Below are 24,733 nucleotides of genomic sequence, written 5' to 3' on the forward strand. Positions count from 1 at the left end.
GGAGCGACACCCAGCCTGAGGCACGCGGCTGGCAGCTGGCCAGGAAGCAGGGGCTTGATGCCCACTCTGTTGCCAACTGGCTTTGCAACCAGGGCCCCGTTTTCACCTCTGCCAAGCCTCAGCGGATCACTAGAACTGGGCCCGCAGCCGGACCTCCCGGCTCCTGGGTTCTGAGACCTCAGGAGACATGGGAGCAAGCAGACAGGTCGGGCCTTGGCCGCTGTTTTGCCTTTTCCCTGCCCTCCTCCTGGGCCTGACGAAGGAACTCCATTTCTCTCCTGAAAGGATGGTGGGAGATGCCAACAAGAAGCCCCCAGAGCCACGAGTGGTCTTTGTCAGAAAGTCCCAGCTGGAGCTTGGAGTGCATCTGTGTGGTGGGAACCTGCACGGGGTGTTTGTGGCCGAGGTGGAGGACGACAGTCCTGCCAAGGGCCCCGACGGCCTGGTGCCGGGCGACCTCATCCTGGAGGTGAGTTCTGAGCGCTCTGTCTGCACATCAGGCTTCCTCATTCTCAAGAGGGGGCGGAGCTGCTAAGACCCCCTGGGAGATCGCTGGCCCCTTGAGCCCTGGCGTCTGTCGGAGCGGAGTGCTCGGCTCCTGCGGCAGCAGGACTCTGACCTGCTGAGCGTGGTGTCTGCCCTCCTGGTCTCCTGCATGGTGGGAGCCGGGTTGTAGGCCTTGAGAAATGCCAGTCGTGTCGGCAAGACGAAGTGCGGTGTTACTGGCTGAGGGACGGAGCAGGGTTTCTCCTGGGTCACAGAAGGAATAAAAACACCGCTCAGCTGTGTGCCATGAGGAATAGGTCCCTGTCTCTAGAACCCCCTCCTTGGCGGAGGTACCACGGTTCCATCCTGCGTGGAGGGCAGACCGGACACAGGCAGACGTGCCAGCCCTGCCAGCAAAGAGGAGGCAGGCAGGTTCTCCTTTAAGGGATGTTGAACCTACACCTTATCCCACCATCTGCCCCTCATGGGTGCCCAAGCTGCCCTGGCCTCTGCCCTTTGACCCCGGTTCTGTCCCTGGGCAGTACGGCAGTCTGGACGTGCGCAGCAAGACGGTGGAGGAGGTCTACGTGGAGATGCTGAAGCCCAAGGATGGCGTCCGCCTGAAGGTGCAGTACCGCCCAGAGGACTTCTCCAAGGTCAAGGGCCTGCCTGGCGACAGCTTTTACATCAGGTGCCGGTGCCAGGGCTTCCAGGGACTCGGGGCCAGGGGAGGGGCTTTTGACGGAGACCGTTCCTGGTAAATGCCTCTGTTTTCACCCCAAAGGGTGGGACCGTGGTCATTACTTGGGCCCCAAACTGCATCCCATGGCGGGATGCTTGTGACTTAGAAAAACCCGAGGGCTCGCAGGGCCAGGTGGGCTCCCCCTTTAGGGTTTAGGGCCTGGGGGGCTTGGGACTGAAGAGCCCCGTTTTCCTGTGGGCTGCCCTGCTCTCCCCGTCTTCCCCCGACCCAGGTCTGTCGATCCTCTGCCGTGTGTCCACAGTGTCCTGCAATGTGTGGGGGACGGGCATCTGGCAGTTTCTAGGGGGTGCTCATAGCTTCCTTCCTATTTCCTAAAATCTGAGGCCACAGAAAGAACCAGAGCACCGGTCAGCTGTGTGCCATGGGGTGTGGGTCCCCGTCTCTAGGGCCCCCTCCGTGGTGGGCTGACGTGTTTCCATCCTGGGGAGTTTCCAGGCTGTAGGAGCCACCAGCCTGGACTCGGGGAGGAAGGCCAAAGGAGAGGTTCTCATGGACGGTGGGCACGGCCTTGGTCCTTGGCAAGTTCTCTGCCTTATGGGCATGAGGCCCCTCCCCTCCCCCCAGGGCGCCTGGGTCTCGGAGGAAAGGCAGCGGCTTTGTCCTGTTAGTAAAGCCCGGCTCCCTTCTTCGGACGAGGACAGACAGCAGGTCCTGATCCTGGTCTGGGAAAGCTCAGAGCAGAGCATACCTGGGCTTGGCTGTCGAGGCTGTGGCTCCTGATCCTCTCCCTCGTCGCCTGGCGCAGGGCCCTGTACGACCGGCTGGCGGAGGTGGAGCATGAGCTGAGCTTTAAGAAAGACGACATCCTCTATGTCGATGACACCTTGCCCCAGGGCACGTTTGGGTCCTGGATGGCCTGGCAGCTGGACGAGAACGCCCAGAAGATCCAGCGCGGGCAGATCCCCAGCAAATACGTGTGAGTGTTTTGTGGGGGGGGCCTTGGGGGTGAGGGGGGTGTGGGGGGGTGCCTGTGGCACTCTCCCCCAGACGGAGGACTCGTTCTGCTACTCACTTTGGCTTCTGGTCGACTCGTCTTCCAAAATCGCTGTCTGAAAGCTGCTCCTAGTGCAAGTCACTGCCGTGCATGGGTCAGCTGCACAGAAGCACAGTGGCAACTGAGGAGACAGCTTTTTAAAATGTTTAACAGATTTATTGAGGTATAATTCACATATCGTACAATTTACTCGAAGTGTATGATTCGTGGCTTTTGGTATATTCACAGATATGTGCAACCATCACCACAAATTTTAGAACAGTCTCATCACCTAAGCAGCCCGGGCCCCGTTAGCTGTCCCTCTCTGCCTTCCCTGCCCCCCCTGTAACCCTAGGCAACCACGCATCTACTTTCCCTGTCTATAGGTTTCCTGTTCTGGGCTTTGTAGGGAAGGGATCATAGAGCCGTGGTCTCCTTGACTGGCTTCTTCACTTAGCGTAACGGTTGTGCTGCAGCGTGCATCAGAGCTCCGTTCCCCCGTGGCAGGGAGCGTGGCCTGCAGTGCCTCCCAGCGAAGGCTGTCCTGGTCCTTGGACGCCATCTGAATAGACGTTGCCTGCTCTGAGAGCTCGCCCACAGCAGTGGTTCCAGGGCCCCTCGGTGGCCTGGGTGGGTGAAGTGCCCAGGAGACCTGCAGAGGAGTGTGGGTGGAGCTTGGACTTCCAGCCCTCGCCCTCCTCAGGGGCAGGCGGGCGGGAGATGGGCCCTTCCCAGCTCTGCCATTCCCTGTGGTGCAGGATGGACCAAGAATTCTCCAGGAGGCTCAGCATGTCGGAAGTCAAAGATGACAGCAACGCCTCCAAGACGCTGTCCGCGGCTGCGCGCAGATCCTTCTTTCGAAGAAAACACAAGCACAAGCGCAGCGGGTCCAAAGATGGGAAAGACCTCCTCGCCTTGGACGCCTTTTCCAACGACTCCATTCCACTCTTTGAAGGCAGGTGGCTGAGCTCACTCTGCCGACGGGCTTTCAGGATCGGGTTTGCTGTTGACCACAGAATCCTCACAGCAACCACTTAACTAAGTTAGAGGTTTGCTTTGCTTTTGCACAGAAGTCGTCTAGAGTTAGGTGTCTGGGTTGGCATGGTGGTGCCACTGTCTTCAGTCTACCGTCTGTCGCATGTGGGTTCCTTCCTCAAGGCCTCCCCATGGTCACCACCTGTCATTGCAGCTCCAGCCATCACGCCCATGTCCCGGCAGCAGGAAGGAGGAAGGGGCCAGGCGAAGTGTGTCTCAGCTGAGTGTGGCTGTTGAACAGCTCACCCTGCAGCTTCTGCTGCGTCTCGGTGGCCACCCTCATGTGCGAGAGTGTGACACAGGCAGGGTTTTGGTTGGCACATCCTGGCCTCCAGTGACGCAGGTCCTGTTACTCGGGAAGGACAGGCACTACTTGGTGGTGCCAAGGACCACTGGTCTCTGCAGGTCTTTGCCCCTTTCTGGCCTCACTTCTGTGTCCATTCATGATTTTTACAAGATCCTCCCAGGGCTGGGCGCTGCCCGACCTGGAGTTGCATCAGGAGCCAGACATCCCCTGGCAGGTTGCCCTTGAGGAGAGGGTGTGCTCGTCCCATAAAGTGGAGGTGCTTGTGTGTGTTGCTCCTGGGACCCTGGAATGTGTCCACTGTCCCAGAACAGGAGCCCTTCTGGGTGTGGAGGTGGCAGTGAGCAGCAGAAGGCAGGCAGCCGTTCCTCCTTCCCCTCATTCTCTCCCCTCCCTCCCCTCTTAATGTCTTAAATTAAGGCCTCAGGCTCCCTGTCACTCTGAGTCAGGATAGGGGTTAGCATCCCACAGCCCCTGGACCGAGCGTAGCCCACTGCCTGCTTGCTGAGACTGGGTTCTTACATGGTAAAGTGTAAGAAAGACAGCCTTTATAGGTACTTGATTTTGCCTTTTGGTCTTTACAACCTAAAATATTTACCATCTTGCCCTTAATAGAAAAAATCTGCCGACCTCTTGGGTTTCTCACTTATTTAGTTTTCTTTTTCTTTTCTTCTTTATTTCTTTGATCTCCACTTTCAATATCCCCATTCCCTTTCTCCCATAGACACCATCTCAGGCATATTTGTTGTGTGCTCAGTGGATATATTAATATCTCTGAAAAATAGCCATTTGTCTGTTTTTCCTTTTAGTTCATCAGTTGTTGTTTGAAGTTGTCTTTAGGTGCATACACCTTTTGAATTGTTATCTTCCTGGTGAGCTGATCCTTTTATCATCATGAGATGTACATCTTTATCTCCAGGAATGTTTCTTGCCTTAAAGTCTGTTTTGTCTGATGTTACTGTTATAACAGCTTTCTTTTGGTTCGTGTTCACACAATTCTTCTTTTTCTATCTTTTTACTTTAAACTTTTGTATCTTTATATTTAAACGTCTCTTGTAAGTAGTTTTTTTTTAACCCATGGTGACTAATTCTTTTTTCATTTTATTGAAGTATAATATATGTACGGAAAAGTGCACATAGATTTAGAGTTTGGAAAATTGTGTCATTTGGAAAATGCCTGACCCCTGTTTCTTTAAAGCTGCTTCTGTGCGCTTCTTTCCTCTCCTGTATCTTATTATTATTATTATTTGGTGAATTCTCTCCCAAGAATATTGTTTTTCCATTGATTTTTAGAGAGAGTGGAAGAGAAGAAGGGAGGGAGGGAGGGGGGAGGGAGAGAGAAACATTGATGTGAGAGAAACACATCAATCGGTTGCCTCCTGTACCACCGACCAGCAGCAGGGCCAGGGATTGAACCTGCAACCCAGGTACATGCCCTTGATCCGGAATCGAACCCGTGACTCTGTGGTTCGTATACCAATGCTCTAACTGCTCAGAAACACCGGCCAGGGCTCTGTCTTACTTCTTTGACCGTTTCCCCACGTGTTTTACACTTTCCCCCCGACATTTTCCATGTTGTTTCTCTCCGTGCTTCCGTCTGGGTGCTTTCTCCTGACCGTCTTCCTGTTCACAGTGCACTCTTCTGTTGTGTTCAACACGTTCTTATTTCAGAAATTGCATATTTTAGTTTTAGTTGCCATTTGATATTTTTGTGGTAAAAACACATATCATTAAATCTGCCATCATAGCCATTTTTAAGTATCCAGCTCGGTGGCGTTATGGATACTTGCATTGTTGGGCAACAGAACCCTAGAGCAGAGAATGAGGAGTGGGGGTGGGTGAGCAGGCCTGCGACACAGAAGGAAGGGTTTCAGCAGCCGAGGTGCTGAAATGACTCGGGTGTTCACCGATGGGGGAGTTGTGCTGGACTCCAGCATGACTGTGCCCTGCTGTGCCCGGGACGTGGGACTCCAGTGCTAAGACTGGGCAAGTTCCAGGCAGACTCGGGTGAGCTGGCCACACTGCCTGGCGCTGGGTTTGTGGAGTGTAGGGGTGAGCCTGCCTGGAGTTAGCAAGAACGGGACCACGGTGTCCCCAGCTCCTCTCCCTCCCTCGCCCCAGGCGGTTACCATGACACTGCCCCTCTCCCCCCTCAGATTCGGTGAGCCTTGCCTACCAGCGGGTCCAGAAAGTAGACTGTACCTCCCTGAGGCCCGTCCTGATCCTGGGGCCGTTGCTGGACGTGGTGAAGGAAATGCTGGTGAACAAGGAGCCCAGCAAGTTCTGCAGATGCCCCCTGGGTAAGGGCCCCCCATGCTCGTCCCTGTGCCCCTTCCCTCAATCTCCTGGGCCAGATCCCAGTGTTTCCAAGCCCTTCTGACCGGGGTTAGACGGGGAGTAGCTTGCGGCTTTCTCTGGAGAGAGGACGGCAGGACTGGGTGCTAGGGCCCCTCTGCAGAGCTCCTCGCAGGGTGCTCCGCGGTGCTGCCTCCTGAGCCTGTGTCTGCTTACAGAGGTGATGAAGGCCTCCCAGCAGGCCATTGAGCGAGGTGTCAAAGACTGCCTGTTTGTCGACTACAAGCGCAGGAGCGGCCATTTCGACGTGACCACGGTGGCTTCCATAAAGGAGATCACAGAAAAGGTACCTGCTGCTTCAGACCGAGGGTTTGCACCTGTTGGAGCCTTTGGTGCTGCCCCGTGCAGCCCCAGACCCTCACCCATGCCCTTCAGTCCGATGAGCCTGCTTGGGGCTCACCCATGGCTGCTCTGTGCTTCCACTTTCATGAAGAGGAAGCCGGTCAGGGAGAGGGGTGCAGGGGTCACCCTGTGTAGGGGGTGTAGGGGAGGGTGCAGGAGTCACCATGTGTAGGGGTGTAAGAGAGAGTGCAGGGGTCACCCTGTGTAGGGGGTGTAGGGGAGGGTGCAGGAGTCACCCTGTGTAGGGGGTGTAGGGGAAGGTGCAGGAGTCACCCTGTGTAGGGGGTGTAGGGGAGGGTGCAGGAGTCACCCTGTGTAGGGGGTGTAGGGGAGGGTGCAGGAGTCACTCTGTGCATGGGGTATAGGGGAGGGTGCAGGAGTCACCCTGTGTAGGGGGTGCGAGGGAGGGGTGCAGGAGTCACCCTGTGTAGGGGGTGCGAGGGAGGGTGCAGGAGTCACCCTGTGTAGGGGGTGCGAGGGAGGGGTGCAGGAGTCACCATGTATAGGGGGTGCGAGGAGGGGTGCAGGAGTTACCCTGTGCACGGGTGCCTCTTCCAGGGAGGTCTGCAGCTGGGTCCCACACACGTCTGCTGAACTGGATGCAGAGCTTTCCTGTGCCTTTGCTGGGACAGGGCCCATGGCTTCCGTCAGGACCCTGCCCCTGGGTGGGCCAGCAGCCCTTGCTGTGGGTCTTTAGGTTCTAGAAAGTTCTGGGCTCCACTTGCATGAGGGAAAGTGGACATCTCAGGGCGTGTGGGAAAGGCACCTTCGAGGCTGTGGGTGCTCCTGAGGCCCTGCCTTCCCGGGCCTCTTAGAGCTGTAAGTGCATTTCAGTCTCAGTCTCCCAAAGACAGACACTCCCGTCCACCACAGGCCCTGCTCATCAGAGGGCAAGATGGGGTAGCACTTAAAGAGTTCCCCATATCTGGGCAAAGGCAGGAAAGGAAGTTTGCAGCCCCCGCTGGGCACTGGCTCCCAGCCTTGACCCCACAGCGCCGACAGCTGTGGGGGGAGAGTTTGGGGTTAGCTTTAGCTTCCCACGGTTTGTCATGCCTTGTCTTCATGAGAGATGGCCGCGGGTAGAACTCGGTGTTCACTTGTGGAGCGAGGAAGAGCCTGTGAGGGGACAGGTGGGCCCCATCGGTGGCAGAGGAAGCGGAAGTGTCCCCAGAAGGGCTGCGGTGTTTCCGAGGCCCGGCCCCCAGGCCCGGCCCCGGCGCTCACTCTCCGCCCGCCCCCCGCAGAACTGGCACTGTCTGCTGGACGTCGCCCCCCACGCCATCGAGCGGCTGCACCACATGCACATCTACCCCATCGTCATCTTCATCCACTACAAGAGCGCCAAGCACATCAAGTAGGTGGGGGCTCCTGGGCCCGGCCTGGGGCCTGGCTGGGCTGCTGCTCCCACGGCCAGGGTGGTGGTGCTGGGGCGTCGGGTGGGAGTGGGAGAATGAGACCAGCCTGTCGGCCTTGGAATAGGCAGCACATGTGAGAACGACTCTTCCGCCTCAAGCTGCTGACACGTCCAGAGCCGGGCAGTGTTAGCCTGGCTCAGCTCCTCCCTGCCCGCCCCCCTCTGCCCTGTTTGGGTGCTGCCCTAGCTCTGAGTAGGTCCAGCTTTGTCTGCAGAGCTCCTCTCCCGCCCTGTCCCCATTCCCTCTCCTGCCTCTCAGCTGGTGCTCACAGGACACAGGAGCTAGCGGGCCTGGGCGCCCAGCTCCGCCAGAAGCAGGCTGTGTCGTGGGTGAGCCTCTGCTCCCCGACCTCCAGCTGGGCTAACAGCTCATCAAGGCCCCTCCCTTTTGCCTGTTTGTGCTTCCAAGTGTCTGGTACCTGCTCTCGGGGGCCGCTGGGGTGTCTGCTCGTTATGTGCGTGCACGGGGGTGCCCCCCTCCACCTCTGCCCAGAGCTCCCCATGGAGCCTACAGGCTGTGGCTGTGCTTCCAAAGGGAGCACACGGGGATCCTGTTACTCTGGACAAAGGAACGGAAGAGGCGGGGGGTCAGGGAAGTGCGAGGCTCACTCGGTTCCCTGCGTGTCCCCACAGGGAGCAGAGAGACCCCGTGTACCTGAAGGACAAGGTGACACAGAGGCATTCCAAAGAGCAGTTTGAGACGGCTCAGAAGATTGAGCAGGAGTACAGTCGGTACTTCACAGGTAGGTGTGCATCGCTCGGAGAGCAGCAGGTGGCTGGGAATCGGGTGTCCCGAAGAGAATTAGAAGTGGCACAGCCATGCTTGCTGGGGGCCGGTGATGCCCTTGCCAACACTCATTTCAGATGCTCTGATGGCAGGCGCAGGGCAGTGTCAGGAATTCAATAGGTTGAGGGGTAAAGCTCCCTGATTTGGCCTCAGGCATGGTCTGGCCTGTCCACCCAGGTCTGTCACGTGTGCAGTGGCAGGTCTGTCTCACAGCCTGTAGCACAGCTTCCAGGTTCCCGGGTGGCAGCACAGGGCGGCTCTGACCCTGTGCTCCCAGCACCTGCAGGCAGGTCAGTTTTGCCTTGAGGTTTGGTGAAGAAAAGCTGCGACCTTACCATCCCTGGTCTTTGAAGCGAAGCAAACAGCCACAGGCCTGGCCCAGCTGCTGGCTGTCGCTGACCCTGTGGCTTTCAGCCTCTTCCACAACGTTAGTCATTTGTGGGGGGTTAGTGGGGTGTGGGCGCAGAGAGGTGTGGCAGTGATTGGCGTAGTGTGGAGGCTGCTGGGATCTGTGCTTCGCGTGCAGTAGTTGTTCTCAGAACCAACCTTGGGGCTTCCCCGTGTATGTGTGTGTGTGTGTGAATTTCCAGTCCACCACAGACTAGTATTTCAGTCAAATACTTTAACAGTTACTAGAGAAATGAAGATTTAAAACTCCAAACTTATAAAATACAGGCCTTGCTTCTTTATTAGATTCAACAGACACAGATTCTGTCACATGTCTATAGCAGTTTCTAGCGCTCCCCAGCAAGTCCTGGTCATGCCAGCGGCGGGCACCTGGGACACGCTCCGTCCACTGCGTGTTCTGTGGAGCACACTGAACGCCCTGGCTGGTGTCTCAGGGCCCGTGGTGTTGAAAGCCTGTGAGCAGGGCTGGAACATACATGGAAACATCACGTCTTTGCTGGGAATCCTCTCTGGTCCATGGGATGCCCAGCTCCTAACCCCTGTTTCCTGCACAATTTTGCTGCGGATCAGACCTTCATAACACGCTTTCCGATGTGCTGGGCTCCCCAGGGGCAAGACTGGGCACCAGGCCTACTCGCATGTCATGCCCAGGGTTACATCTGGTTACCCTGTGACGGGCTGGGGAAGCTTGGCAAAGTTTGACACCCACCTCCATTTAAGCCCATGCTTCCAGCATCCTGCTGAACAGTGGACCAGAGAGACAGATAAAAAGCCAAAGTGATTTGTATTCAACTCCTTTTCTTCCCCAATTTCTTGCTGATGGAAGAGAGTGGACGGCAGAGAGGCAGGAGCTCAAAATAGGCGGAGAAACAGAAAGAGTAGATAGAGGGTGTATTTATTTGCCTCGAACCTGGGGTCTTCCTCTGTTGCAGGGGTCGTCCAGGGAGGAGCCCTGTCGAGCATTTGCGATCAGATCGTGGCCTTGGTCAGCCAAGAGCAGAGCAAAGTCCTGTGGATTCCAGCCTGCCCGCCGTAGGCCGCTGTGCTGGGAACAGAGGCAGCTTGTCACCAGCGTCCGTCCTGGCTCAGCTTCTCTGACTATGAGCACCGGAGGAGGGTCCACCAGCAGGGCCCCAGGCAGTGGGCCGCAGATGCACAGACTGTCTTCCTCACACGTGTGCTTTAAGACAAAAACAGTAACCACCCAGGACTCCTGCTAGAGGTTCCACACCAGCCTTCCGAGGCCGCGATCCGCGATGCTGCAGAGAACCTTTCACATCACAAGTTTACAAGCCTTTCTAAGTATTTGGTTGTTTCTGTTTACTTGAACGGCCCATGTTGTTGGTGCCCAGCCCCTGCCCCTGTCCATCCCGTGTTGCTTTCGTGTTTTGGTTTTGTTCCTGTTTTCAGCGAAACAACTCTGGAACCTCAATGGGCTGCTCTGCTCTGGAAGGTTCGTGGTGGGACCAGAGCTCTGAAAACCTCTACTCCTCGGTGGCGTCTCCCGGAAGGACATCGCCATGGCAGATGCTTGGACATCGGTGGTGGCAGAACCAGTGCCTTCGTGGGGCCGACTCGCCAGCGGCAGTGGTTTCCCTGCCCACACCAGGGCAGGCGACACTGGCATCTCACAGACTCGTCTCAGACTTTCCCTCCCGCCTGCACGCCCTCTCATCTCTCCTCCACCTGCCTTGATCGTTTCCGCCTCTCTCTGTCCTTCGGAGCCTCCCGGGCTCTCGCCGACGACTGGTTCTGGCAGGAGGCTCAGCCGATGCATGCCGTTGTCCTCTGTAGGTTCTGTAAATAGAGACAGCCGTTCTCAGTGCAATGTTTGCAGGGTACTTCTCAAACTGTAGAGGGAGCGGACACGTCAGCTCCTTTGGACATGGAAAATGTTTCAAACTTTGAGTTGAGAGTCTTCGGGGGAGCCTAGTGGTTAGTGTTGTCACTGTCGAAATCTAAAAAGCAGGCAGGATCCTTTAGTCTTGGCTGCAGCGCTCCCGGCATGCCCAGTGCTCCTTGAAGATGTCTTCGTTGGGACTTCTGTCTTTTCTTTTTTTTGCACTTCTGACGCTGGGTATCTCTGGCTGCAGATTTGATGTGGTTCCTCCCTAAACTGTGCGTCCTGTTGTTAATAGGTACTGTACTGGGCTCCGTGTGTCACTGGGGTAGGACTATATTTTAATACTGTTCCTAACATTTCATTTTACTAGCAAGAAATCCTTGATTTCATTTTATCCTTTGTAATTCTAGACACTAGATGATAGTGTAGCCATACTGACATTTTTAAAAAAGGGATATATTTTCTTGCACAGTTGTTCAAAGAGAGACACGTCTGGGTCCTCAATGCTGCCCTTCGTTTTACAGGTACAAGTTTCTAGCTCAGACAGCCGAGACACGAGGCTGTCTCGAGTCTTACGCGCTCTCGGGGCGTTGCTCTGAGCTGCAGACAGTGGGACTGTGATGGTACAGTGTGCACAGGTACTGTTCCGACAGACTGGGATTTTCTGTAATGAAACCTTACTTTGTATCAAAAGCAAAACAGACTTTAGTACAATAAATAAAGGTCAATTTCTGTAACTTGTGATGAAGGCGCCTGTACTTACTGTTTCCCGTCTTTTCCTGCTTCTTCCTAAATTCCTTCGTCCCCGGCAGCAGGAACCAGCTGATGTGTGGGCTCTTTCCAGCTCCAGTGTAATCAGTAGCCCCTTTTCCTGCCGCATCAGCCTCTCTCTGACTCCCTCCTCCCCTCCCATGCGACCATCCGTGCGTCCTTCCATCCGCCCATCTGTCCAGCACAGCGTGGGTGCGGCTGCAACCAGGTGGCTGATTGCAAGACTCAGATCCTGCCCTCAGGTGCTTACATTCAGGTCTGCAGGTTTGGGCCCTGGAAAGCAAAGGGGAAGGGACCCCATAATGTTCCCAGTCAAGGCCTTGTCTGCAGGAGGAAGGCCCAGCCTGGAGTGAGGGGGGCAGCCTGGCGGGGCTGTGACAATGCCCCCAGCACTGCAGGGCTCTCTGGAGCAGTCTGTGTTCCAGGGGCGGGGAGGCTGGGAGAAGTAGCCAGGATGCCAGGGCTGCCACAGTAAAGGCTCCGAGGCCTGGGGCACTGAGGAGCCCTCCTCTTCTCTTGTGTGGAGGAGCTTGGGGGCCTGGAAAAGCCTCTTGCTGCTGTGGGGACAGGCCAACCGCTGGTCCTTTCTTGCAGGTTCCATCGTGGACCTGCACTCAGCCTCACCTGTGGTCCGCTGGCTGGGACCCAGGGCACAGCCCTACCCACATGCATCCAGCCACAGACGCAGCGCCGTTCTCAGGGGGCAGTTGCTGCGACAATTTTGTCACCTACAGGGTAAATGTATGCAGGGAACGCTGCTTGTTTCAGGAATGGGTTCTTTTAAAGAGCTCAGTCATGTTGCCCAAACCTTAACAGTTTGCACTTGGGGCATTATTGCTGGAGGCTAATTCCAGCATGTCATAATAAATGCAAGGAGTTCATCAAAAGGTTGATGGAACTTGAGGCTTCAGCAGGGCTGAATCATATTACCTGCTGCTGGAATAGCTGAAAGCATTTCCCCAGACCTGAAGATCTGCACATATGATAGCCTGCTGACTGACAGCTGAGGGCAGTTCCCCCAACCTGATCATCTGTTTACCAAACTTTACCTTTGATATGTATATCTGCTTTGCTAGAGGACAAAATGTGGGAATAAAAAGCCCTGGGTGCAGAGATTCGAGGAACTTAGTTACTAAAGCTAAGCTTCCTCTGGCTCCCCCAAAATGTCTTCCAAATTTATATTTCATGTCTAGTGTCTAGTCTCTATTAATTTACTCGCAGTCCCTTCAGATTCCTGAATCCTTCTAGATGCTTGAGAACGACCCCGGCACATTATGAGTAATTTTATTTCCTTTAGATGTATTTTCCAAATTTTCTATGGGAAACTTGGTTTTCTTTTATAATTACAAGGCAAAATTCATTCCACCTTTTAAAAATGGAGGGAGGGCCAGTCAAGTTGCTGAGCCCACACACTTTGGGGATGCTCCAAGGCCGTGCAGGGCAGCCTGGGCACACTGCCAGCAGCCCTGGGAGGGGATTCCTGCTCTGCTCTGAGCCACTGAGACCAGGTGGGGGTGGGGTGGGGGGCACTGTTCCCTGAGTCTCCCCCAGTTCGGTGCCTGTCACATGCAGGCTCAGGTCTTTCTGGAAAGGCAGAGCTGACAGCTCCAGCCATGAGGCCTTGGTCGGTTGCTCCTGGCCTCGGTGTCCGGGCCTTCAAAGACAGCACAGACTGGGTGATCTCCAAGGCCCCTTCTTGTGCTGACGCCTGTGCCAACCTCCCCGAGCCCTGCAGAGGCTGAGCAAACCCCAGTTCCAGAAGCTCTGATGCACGAGGCTTGCGGGAGGCTGGGGGGGAGCTTGAGGCCGGATGCTTAGGAACAGAAACGGAAGGAGTCTGGGTTAGGAGCTAAGCACTGCCCAAAGCCTCGAGCCTCTTCTTGGCTGAGAAAAAGCTCTGAGGCTGAGCAGAGTGGCCAACTGAAGTTTGGTGCTAGGAAGCTGAGCTTCTGCTCGCAGTGAGTTGACAGGGTGGAGGGCCACCTGGGTCACGGATGCCAACCGAGGAAGCACAGGGTGGGGCTCAGAGGCAGCGGAACTCCCCCTGGGGAAGCTGGGCTGGCCTGGGAGTGACCGTCCTGTTGCAGGGGAAAGGCTCCGAGTCTGGGCCTTGGGCAGCTGGCCTTCTCTGAGACTCCCTTCTCCTGGGAGTCTAGCCTGTGAGTGTCCTCGCTGTCCCTTCCTGTGCTCTCCTCTGCTCACGCCTTCTGGAACATGGTCTCCAGCCTCTCAGTGTTGCCCCTGCAGTTCTTGCTATTACGAGTTTATGTGTGTTTTAACCTGTGAAATGTGTCACACATACAGAAGGACATCTATAGTATAAATGTATGTTCCAAAGAATAAGATGGATGTTGTCTTTAAGGAGCACAACACTACCTTAGAAAGCCACCTTATGCTCAGCCCAGTTGAATTCTCCCATTTTCCACCAAGTAGTTGCTTACTGACTTGTGGTTTATTGATGTCTTTGTTTCCTGTTTTTACCCCCCACTGGAGATATCTTGAAACAGTTCAGTTTTGAAAACACCAGGCATCAAGCACAAATTTAGCCACGTGGGGGAAGAACTCCTTTGCCCCTTTAGATGAAATTGGCCAGAAAAAGGAGTGCGACCTGTGGGTCAGAGTGAAGCTCAGCCTCCCTAGGAGTTTATAAGAGCCCCTCTGGGGGTCAGTGAGCAAGGACTTGTAGGAGTCCTGGGACCAGGGGGCGTCACACATGAGTTCAGGTGGCAGCGCTCTCCAAGGACCAGGGCCTCACTGTCTGGCAGAAGTTCGGTCAGTGGAGGGAGAGCTTAAATATGGAATTCAGGAAGGCCTGTGAAACAGATTTCCTCCGTTCCAAATTCCAGGGCTACTCCATTTCCTTCAACTTGGCACAAGCTGGGAAGCTTTCTCACGAAAATTGTAAGACAGGATTTCAGAACTAGGGGCTGGGCCCCTCTCCAGCCAGACAGCTCTGCTCCGCCCTGCTCCTGTGCTGGTCTGCTCCGCTCTGCTCTGGGCGGACAGCTTCAGTGTTGCAGTGTTTCAGCTCAACTAGGGAGGCTAGTCTTCAGTCTTCAGAAAGGGCAAGTGCAGTTTCAGACCAGAGGGGACCTGACTTAGATAGACAGGAAAACCCACTCCTGATCCCTGATTGGCCCATCCTCATGCAAATGAGAACTCAAATTCCTTGTAGTTTGCTCCAAAAGGCACTGACTGTCCTGATTGAAGCTGCTCTGATTGGTCAGTGAAGAAGCTGATGGGGATATAGCTGTGCAGCTCTGATTGGATGGGGGAAACCTCAGTCCTATTGGTTGAAATAGGATTCCAGGAACCCCTTAGTAAGGCTGGCTCATATGGCAGAAACACAGTGCAGGGGGTGGTAGTTCTGTGCACCCTCCTCTCCGAGGGGCAGGTGGCGTGAGAGGCCCGTGTAGAAATGCCTGCTAGGCTGTTTTTTACATTTGAGCCCAGTTAGCCAGCGGGAGCCCTTCTTGTAGGCACCTTCTCTCTCAGGGTCCACAGTGATAAAGACGAGATGAGCAGTGCTGCTCTGCACGTGGCCTGCAAGAGTAACTCCTGTGTGTAACTGTCCAAGCAGCCAGGAAAGAAAATGCCAGTTTACCTCCAACAATGAAAGCAGGGCGGCTCGGATTCGGCCCGACAAGGCCAGCAAGAGGAATGGGCCTCTGTTCTGCTGGACCGTGGGGGTCGGAATGCACTGGACATCGATGGCATCGCTGCTCTCCACTGTGCTGCCATGGGTCCACCTGCTTTCGGCTTCTAAAATAACTTCGCAGTTGTTGCCTCTCTGCTCTCCCCTTATTTCTAGATTGATGTATTTTTAAAAGAAATCCTCTTCCTATATTTACTTTTTATTATTATTGATTTCAGAGATGGGAAGGGAGAAGGAGAGAGAGATAGAAACATCAATGAGAGAGAAACATTGACCTGCTGCCTTCTGCATGCCCCCACACTGGGGATCGAGCCCGCAACCCAGGCATGTGCCCTGACCGGGAATCGAACAGGCGACCTCTGGGTGCATGAGTTAATGCTCCGCCACTGAGCTACACTGGCCGGGCTATTTACTTTGTTTTAATAGAGGAACAAAATTAAGTTTATTTATCAACCTGCCTTTTAAACCCAGAAGTAAGGCTTCTACCTTTTCATTTTCCTTTACTAGTATGTTACTCTCTGTGGGGCCTGGAAGGGCCTAGGATGCATACCTCATTCCTTTCAGGCGCCTCCCCTTCCAGTTTGTGGGTGTCAGTCAGGCTTCAACAAGAGAGGCAGAACCAGTACAGAATATACGTAAATGTACATATTTATTACAAGCAATTTGCTTATGGATTGTGGGTGCTGGCTAAGCAAGCCTGAAACCCACAGGGCCAGTGGTCAGAACGGAAGACCACAGGCAGGTGGAACTCACAGGCAAGGTTTTCTGAGGCAGACCAGAGGGGCAGAGTGTGAGCAGGATGGGTTTCACAGGAACGGGTGAGACTGCTGTTCACAGGCGCAATTTCTTTTTTTTCACGGAAGCTTCAGCTTTTAAGGCTTCTGCGTCTGATGCCTTTCAACTGATTGAACCAGGCCCACCTACGTTATCCAGGATGCTCCCTGAGATTATCGTAATGTCTCATTAGGGGCTCTTATTGCATCTGCTGAATCCCTTGACAGCAACACCTAGCGTAGCGTCTAATTCCGTACTGGGGACTGCAGCCTAGCCGAGTTGACACAAGAAAACAAAAAAACAGCCAATAAATTAATTAACCAGTTCTCAGCAGATGGCCATTTGGATGAAGTTTGTAGTTGTGTTTATAGACTTATTTAACTTTATAGAAACTTCTATGTGGAGATTATAGTTTACAGATAAAGACATTGAGGCTTTACGCCGTTAGAGTAAATTGCCTGAGTCCTCCACCCCCACCCCCTTTTTTGCCATTTACCTTTAGGATTGTCAACATAAGAAACATTCAAACCCATAGAGAATTTTTGTGAATTTATTTGACCCAAATTGTCGACAATTGCCGGGAAGCAAAATGTCAACAGATTGAGATATTGCTCCAAAGAATGGCAAGTTTGCACCTTGTTTTATACATCACACTCAAAAGAGGAGATGCAAGCGGTTGCATGAAATCCACTGGTGATAGATGAGGGAAATGGGAGAAAGCAAAGCGGGGAAGCCTCTGGGATTGGATGGAAAGTAAAATGATAGACACATCTTTTACATACTAGTAGGTGGGTGTGGGATAGTTAACAGTCAACAATTAACTCAATAACAATGAGGGGATTTGTGGTCTCCACAGAGTGGTGTCTGGCTTTGAGGGGTCCGGAAAAAGGAAAATTACTTTGACATTCCAAAGATATGTTATTACAGATGCAAAAAGACATTAGACAGGTTCACTTAAGGTAAAGATTGACCTTTGTCCGGGAAGATGCCAGCGTAGGACATGACTACCTGCTATAACCTGCTTTTAGTTAAAAAGTTTTAATTTCAGACCATCCTTGTGGTTACTTTAGGTCTCTGAGTTTGCAAGGCCACCACACAGGCCTTCCCTGAGCTTGTCAGGTTAGCATGTGTCCCCTTTTTGTCCATACGTATCCCTTTTGGCCATAAATCAATTCAAAGGATGCAATGATGATCAACCTTTTGGTTGGATAACCAGGTCCCACAGTGCTAGGAAGGCTCATTCCTAGGAAATCTCAGTGTTAGTGTTTGTCTTGCTGAGCAATGGATCACTGGGGATGGGGCAAGACCATAACATTGGATGGAAGTCAAGGCCAAATTTTTTTTCCTCCAAAGTGAATGGCAGGTAAATGGGAGGCAGTTAGGTCTTATGGGTCTTTATTAAGAAAAACATTCTCAGTGGTTCTCAACCTTCCTAATGCCGCAACCCTTTAATACAGTTCCTCATGTTGCGACCCCCAGCCATAAAATTATTTTTGTTGCTACTTCATAACTGTAATTTTGCTACTGTTATGAATCGTAATGTAAATATCTGATATGCAGGATGTATTTTCATTGTTCGCGACCCACAGATTGAGAACCGCTGCTAGATTATTTCTAATCTACAAGCTATTGTGATCCAGGTTTTGTTACCTGTCTCACTTTTATATATTTTGCATCTAATATAACATTCACTTATAGTTTTGAGGGCATAACACATACCTTTTTAGTTTTTATAATCTGACCATGAGGTGGGTTTGAGAAAAGGCTAAAGAACAAGTATAATAATAATAATAATAATAGTAATTATTAGCAACATTAATTTGTAGGTATACAGGCCTTGTCAGTGTCTCTGGATGGCTGTCTGATGTTTGGGCTTTTCATCCTTGAAGAGTCTTTCATCTCCGGTAGGTAGGTAGAGGGTAGTATTAGAGACAGGGGCAGATGTCCATTTGCAGTTAGGCACCTGATAAGGTCTCTTCCAACACTGTTGGAGAGAGTCTTTAATAAGTGATGAACATCTCCCGGTTGTAAGTTGGGGTCTTTGGAACCTTCATCTGCTGGGACCACACTGTGAAATGAATGTTACTAATTTATCAGTCCCTTGTTAATGAGCCATTGATAATAAAGCAGAATGTCTCCTTTTAGTTTCCTTACAGTTGGAAAACAAAAAAATTTAAAAATCAATACTTAAAACAGGATCATAAGAATATTCTCAGTTCATTTAGTCCCATAACCAATTTTTTTGTTTATTCTGATTATTTGCCAGTATTTTCATGAATTCAGTTATTCCTTAGAGTTCTATAAATCTCCATCTAGGTCAAAGATATGACCTGCTTAGAAACGTCTAATTTAGAGCAGGTCAGAGTCCTTTTCATGTATTTTTCTAAAGATGTAACATATCTGCAAATGCATCAGAGTAAAACAATGACTGTCTATAAATGACAAAACTTAAAGTGGCATAGTTATAAGTTTGATTATAATGCAATTGATAAAAAAACACCTTGCTTTTTTGTAAGACATAACATTTCAAGACAACAATTTCTTGGTAAATAATTACTGTAGAATGACAGAGAATAATATAAAGTCCATGTATATATTTAGATTCAATACAGAATTTCAATATATAAAGAACAGATAATATGCAAGACTTTAACATGCTGCACATGGCTTATTGGAAGTGTACATTGAGCACTGGCAATAATTCATAAACTCCCAATGTCCAAAGTACCACTGCTGGATGCCCCCACAGGGAACATCACGTTTGGCTTGCCTGGTGTCGCTGGCAGGACACTTGCTACCCCTGGGAGCTCCCTGTTTGAACTTGGCTTTGAATCTTTGCAAGTTCCTCCCTAGGGCAGGATGAAATGTTTATAACACCCACTTTAATAAAAATATATGTATACAAATAGAACAATTTTATTTTATTATCATTATTTTGGCGAAGCTTCCCATGTAATTTCAAACATTTTAAATAGGCCTAATTAGTTTAAAAGCTTTTCTTTTATAAGGACAGAGAATAAATCCTTGAGGTATTCCAAGGCCCATTGGAATAACTCAAAGTCATCTTTTAGTTAAAAAAAGTCTCTTAAAACTTAAACTTTGAGGAAGTTGTCAAATATACTTAACCAAAAGATTATATCATAAATTCCTTGTCAATCTAGGTAAAACAAATGTATTTTATGGTAATAACTCTAAAAGACATGAATCAAACTTAAACTGGTTTTAATATTAAATATTTTGTCCAGACCACAGGATCCTGCTTAACCTAGATAAGTATTTAATCTCTTTAGGCCACTAAAATATCACACCCTAGTAATGCCATCCAGAGACAGAAAACACATCTATATATATAAAAGGCTAAGCGACTATTCCACCATCTGACCAGTAGCTATGATGCACACTGACCACCAGGGGGCAGACACTCTACGCAGCAGCTGCCAAGCTGCAGTGACTTGGCAACGGCGGTTCTCAGGGGACACACTCCTGAACCAGAGAGGAGAGAGCCTGATTCTGGGGTGCATCACTCGAGAACCATCCTCTTGCAATCTGGGACCCCTTGGGGGATGTCAGAGAGCTGGTTTCGGCCCAATCCCTGCAGGCCAGGCTGAGGGACCCCACCTGCCAGAGGGACCCCACTCACTCCACAGATGCCCTTTGAGCCTCAGCGCTGCCCCAGGTGCAGCCAGCCAGGGAGGGACCATGGGAGATTGTCTCCAGGGCGTGTCCGGCCCTTCTTGCCCAGTACCACCCTGCCAGCCACCTTCTAATTAATTTTCTTTTAATGTGCATGAATCCATGCACCAGGGCACTAGTTACATATATATGTAGACAAACACATAAAGACCATACACATAATTTCAGTTCCTAATTTTTGTAGAGAAGGCACAAGATTTTCTTATTTGCTTTTCACATCTTTTAAGAAGACTAGAAAAGGGGAGCGAAGTTCTAAATGCCAAACAGATAGATCTGTTGAGACTTTTGTTTGTTTGTTTGTTTGTTTTATTAAATCTTTATTATTCAGATTATTACAGTTGTTCCCCCCCCCCATAGCTCTCCTCCATCCAGTTCCCACCCCACCCTCTGCCCTTACCCCTCCCACTGTCCTCATCCATAGGTGTACGATTTTTGTTCAGTCTCTTCCCGCATCCCCCACACTCCTTCCCCCTTCCCCCCAAGAATTGTCAGTCCACTCCCTTTCCATGCCCCTGGTTCTATTATATTCACCAGTTTACTCTGTTCATCAGATTTTTTATTCACTTGATTTTTAGATTCACTTGTTGATAGATATGTATTTGCTGTTCATAATTTTTATCTTTACCTTTTTCTTCTTCCTCTTCTTAAAGAATACCTTTCAGCATTTCATATAATGCTGGTTTTGTGGTGATGAACAAGGAGTTAGCTTTTTCTTTATCCTTTAGCTTTTTCTTATCTGTGAAGCTCTTTATCTGACCTTCAATTCTGAATGATAGCTTTGCTGGATAAAGTAATCTTGGTTGTAGGTTCTTGGTATTCATCACTTTGAATATTTCTTGCCACTCTCTTCTGGCCTGCAAAGTTTCTGTTGAGAAATCAGCTGACAGTCGTATGGGTACTCCCTTGTAGGTAACTGACTTTTTTTTTCTCTTGCTGCTTTTAAGATTCTCTCTTTGTCTTTTGCTCTTGGCATTTTAATTATGATGTGTCTTGGTGTGGTCCTCTTTGGATTCCTTTTGTTTGGAGTTCTCTATGCTTCCTGGACTGTAAGTCTATTTCTTTCACCAGGTAGGGGAAGTTTTCTGTCATTATTTCTTCAAATAGGTTTTCAATATTTTTCCCTCTCTCTTCTTCTGGCACCCCTATAATTCGGATGTTGGTACGCTTGAAGTTGTCCCAGAGCTCCTTACACTATCTTCATATTTTTGGATTCTTTTTTCTTTTTGCTTTTCCGGTTGGGTATTTTTTGTTTCTTCATATTTCACATCTTTGACTTGATTCTTGGGATCCTCTTGTCTGCTGTTGGATCTCTGTATATTATTATTTCAGTCAGTGCATGCTTAATTTCTAGTTGGTCTTTTTTCATATCCTCCAGGGTCTCACTAAATTTATCGGCGGTTTCCAGAAAATTCTTGAAAAACCTTATAACCGTGGTTTTAAACTCTATATCCAGTCATTTGCTTTCCTCCATTTCTGTTATTTGTGACCTGTTTCTTTGTCTCTGCATTTTTTATGCTTCCCTGAGTTGGTAGAGTGGCTTTGTGTGCTAGGTGTCCTATAAGGTCCAGTGGCTCAGCCTCCCCAATGACCTGAGGTGGACACTCTTGGTGCACCCCTTTGTGGGCTTTGTGCACAGTCTTCTTGTGGTCTTGTTGTAGTTAAGCCTTGATTGTGGTAGTTATCACTGGGATGAATTGACCTCCAGGCCAATTGGCTGTGAGAATCAGCTGTGTCTGCAGTGGGAGAACTTCTGTGCTGAAGACACCCTTCTGGGGCAAGACTTGCTTCAGTGGGGCTTTAGTGCTCACTGAGTCTGCCCCCTGAGTGTGTCCCTTATGGATCTGAGGAGTTGTAATCTGGATGGTCCCACTCTGACCACTGGGTACACTGGCTCTTGGATCTAAGGAGGTGCTAATTTAGCCTCTGCCTGAGGCTACTTAGCAGGAGCTACGAAGAGATCTGCAGATTCCCCTTCCTTTTTGGGGGGTTTGGAGGTGCCCAGATGAGGCCCAGCTGTGAAGCAATGCAAGCTGCTGTGGGGCCTTGGGCCTTCTCTTGGAAGTTCTGGGTCTGTCTGGCCCAGCTGCAATTTGTTAGGTACTTTTCAGATTGCAAAGGGCATTCATATGCAAAAGCCTCTGCGAAGCCTGGGTGGGGCAGGGTCTCAGGGAATCAACAGGGCGGAGCAAGCAGCTATGGCTGATCCTCAGCCCTGCCCTAAGGGGCCCCGCGTCTCAGTGTCCCGGTAATTGCTGTAAGCACCTCTGAGGGAAAGTCGCCCTCAAGTTCCAAGTTCTGCCTGCTGCCAGACAGTCCAGTTTCTCCCCGTATGAGTCCTGGGTCCCCAGAGACTTCCAAGAACTGGAGTTCAGAGCAGTCAGGAGCTTGTGACTCCCTCCCGATTCAAAAAGACAGCCACGTCCTCAGGTGCCAGCCCCTTTCTGCACACGCTCGAGCCTCTGTACTTCTGCACTTTACTTCCGCAGTTCCTCTGGGTCTCAATGTGCTTTTCTCTTTCCTTCTAGTTGTAGAATTTCCACTCAGCCAGCCTTCCTGTAGTTCTGGATGATGTCCGTTTGTCTTTTCGTTGTATTTTTGAAGTTGTTGTGGGAGGCAGCAATTTCCGGTGTTTACCTATGCTGCCATCTTGGTTTCTCCTGTTGAGACTTTCAATGAAAGTGTCAAGGGCTATGAATGAGCAGTGGCGACAAAGAAAGACTTGGCTACTATCTAAGGAATTAAGCAACAGGAGAGAGCCAGGCTGGGTTTCTTTCTTTATAAACTTAAAACTTTCACAAACTTTTATAGTCTTCACAACCTTTTACAAACCTTTCTGCAATTTTCACAAACCTTCTTACCCATTCAGAAATAAGTATCCTTAACACAACTCACTTTCTTCCTTTTCCCTCAAAAATGAATTTCTATACCTCATGCCTTCTATTACCAAAACTATATAACTTTTTTCCAATTTAATTAGAATTTCTAATTTTTAGAAACTTCAATTTCCAATGATAACCAAAAATCTAAGCAACCAGTATTCCCTAGATTGACTTTTATGAAAAAATTTCATAATCTTTTTTTTTAAAATATATTTTATTGATTTTTTACAGAGAGGAAGGGAGAGGGATAGAGAGAAACATCGGTGAGAGAGAAACACCGATCAGCCGCCTCCTGCACACCCCCTACTGGTGATGTGCCGGCAACCAAGGTACATGCCCTTGACCGGAATCGAACCTGGGACCCTTGAGTCCGCAGGCCGATGCTCTATCCACTGAGCCAAACCGGTTAGGGCTCATAATCTTTATAAACATACATTTCTCAATTGGCACTTTCAAGAAACACACCTCTAACAAAGCATTAGGTATTTATATCAATAGCTCCAAGTTTCCCCCACAGCCTCTCTGCAGCAAAAGCCCAAAGCAGGTGAACCCAAGACTCATCTGCACAATCAATGTTTTAGTATTTCATGTTATTTCAAAATATCTAGAGGTATAATAAATTTATCAAATTTACTAATTTAGAAAGGAATTGCTGAAATGAGTTAAATTGATTTGCTTAGATGGCTAAGTTTTTTTCTTTTGAAAAGAATCACCTTCCAACATTCGCATTTTTTAAAAATAACGTTTTTATTGTTAAAAAAAGAAATAAGTGCAGAAGCCAAACAGCAGGGTTAAATTTAAACTATAGATTCTGAGATGATTGCTGCCATACTTCATTCCCCGCTGGTTTTATGCACATGAGTCAAATCTTGGACTCATCCTTATTAGTTAGGGGATTGTACTGCCCCTTAACTACAAGTAGTTTGACTGAATTAATTTTTCTAAACTGCCAGCTTGGCACATTTAGTTTTCTATTTACTTACCCTACTTCTTTTTTTTTTTTTAATAAATCTTTATTGTTCAGATTATTACAGATGTTCCCCCTTTCCCCCCCATAGCTCCCCTCCACCCAGTTCCCACCCCACCCTGTGCCCTTACCCCCCCACTGTCCTCATCCATAGGTGTATGCTTTTTGTTGCCAGGTCAAAGGTCATACACATAGAAAATGTAGCTATTTCCATCCGCGACCTGTCCCTGTGTTTGGAAAGGTCTCACGACTAGTTCACGCTCTACTCAGAAAGGGTACGGTGACACGTAACGGCTTTTTAAAATAGTGTGTCCTCATGTTTAAAATGAGGATTTCGTTACCAAAAGTGAGGAGAAAGCAACACTACAGCTGCTCTCGCCCCTCTCGCCCTTGGGGTGATAGTTGTGCTTAGGGCTGCGTGCTGGTTCGCGGGCTGTTGATGAAGCCGTCTGGGCGGCTCGCGTGGTTCCACCGGCTTCCCAGGGGCCATTGCAGCCTTGCAGGGACCGTCGCAGCCTCGCAGGGGCCGTTTCAGCCTCACTGGGACTGTCTCAGCCTCACAGGGACTGTCTCAGCCTCACAGGGACCGTCTCAGCCTCACAGGGGCCGTCTCAGCCTCACAGGGGCCATTTCAGCCTCACTGGGACCGTCTCAGCCTCACAGGGGCCATTTCAGCCTCACTGGGACCGTCTCAGCCTCACAGGAGCCATTTCAGCCTCACTGGGACCGTCCCAGCCTCACAGGGACTGTCTCAGCCTCACAGGGACCATCACAGCCTCACAGGGGCCATCGCAGCCTCGCAGGGGGCACTGCAGCATCGCAGGGGGTGCCGCATCCCACGTTGGGGGTGAAGGTGCGAATCAGAAGCTCCTCTTGCTGTCTCTCCTGCTCAAAGTTTCTGAGAGCCGTCTGCAGGTGCTGGACATCATACTTTAACTGGTCAACACGAAGTTTGGCATTCTGTCTTTTGTTGGGAGGCTCCTTGCTGGACAAAATCTCCAGGTTTTCTAGTTGGCTGAATATCTGGTATGCTTGCTTTGGTTTCGTTTTCTACTAAGTGCACAGACTGCTTGTCTGCCATCTCCTGGTGTCCCATGTGAGACTGGATCTGGTGGACCTGCTTGTGCATTTGCTGGTACAGCGGTTCCATGTCACCGGCCCAACTGGGTCCGGCTCCACCTTCCTCCGAACCTGAGTCTGCTTCTTGAGTGTGTCCCTTATGGGTGCGAGGAGTTGAAATCTGCAGTTTGTTGGATTACGCTGCAAAAGCGCAGGTGTTCCTTT

The 24,733-nt window shown here is 50.6% G+C and overlaps 1 protein-coding gene across 7 annotated transcripts in view; it reads left to right on the forward strand.

The window, feature by feature from the left end:
* DLG5 (discs large MAGUK scaffold protein 5) overlaps positions 1-12,658 on the forward strand; it is a 71,561-nt gene extending 58,903 nt beyond the window's left edge. For 4 of the 7 annotated variants that reach the window (XM_006090175.3, XM_023755059.1, XM_023755060.1 and 1 more), the window contains 9 exons: positions 286-469; positions 1,029-1,177; positions 1,995-2,165; positions 2,981-3,177; positions 5,718-5,861; positions 6,075-6,202; positions 7,503-7,612; positions 8,306-8,415; positions 9,800-11,447. In XM_006090175.3, the coding sequence (XP_006090237.2) occupies positions 286-469; positions 1,029-1,177; positions 1,995-2,165; positions 2,981-3,177; positions 5,718-5,861; positions 6,075-6,202; positions 7,503-7,612; positions 8,306-8,415; positions 9,800-9,903 (1,297 nt within the window). In that variant the 3' untranslated portion in view covers positions 9,904-11,447. Of the gene's footprint in view, positions 1-285; positions 470-1,028; positions 1,178-1,994; positions 2,166-2,980; positions 3,178-5,717; positions 5,862-6,074; positions 6,203-7,502; positions 7,613-8,305; positions 8,416-9,799; positions 11,448-11,522; positions 11,738-12,075 lie in introns of those variants that run through there. The other 3 variants (XR_002829655.1, XR_002829654.1, XR_002829656.1) reach the window with 3 other exon arrangements.
* The last annotated feature ends 12,075 nt before the right edge of the window (positions 12,659-24,733 follow it).

Source organism: Myotis lucifugus, unplaced genomic scaffold (genome assembly GCF_000147115.1).
Source record: "Myotis lucifugus unplaced genomic scaffold, Myoluc2.0 scaffold_69, whole genome shotgun sequence".
NCBI lineage: Eukaryota > Metazoa > Chordata > Mammalia > Chiroptera > Vespertilionidae > Myotis > Myotis lucifugus.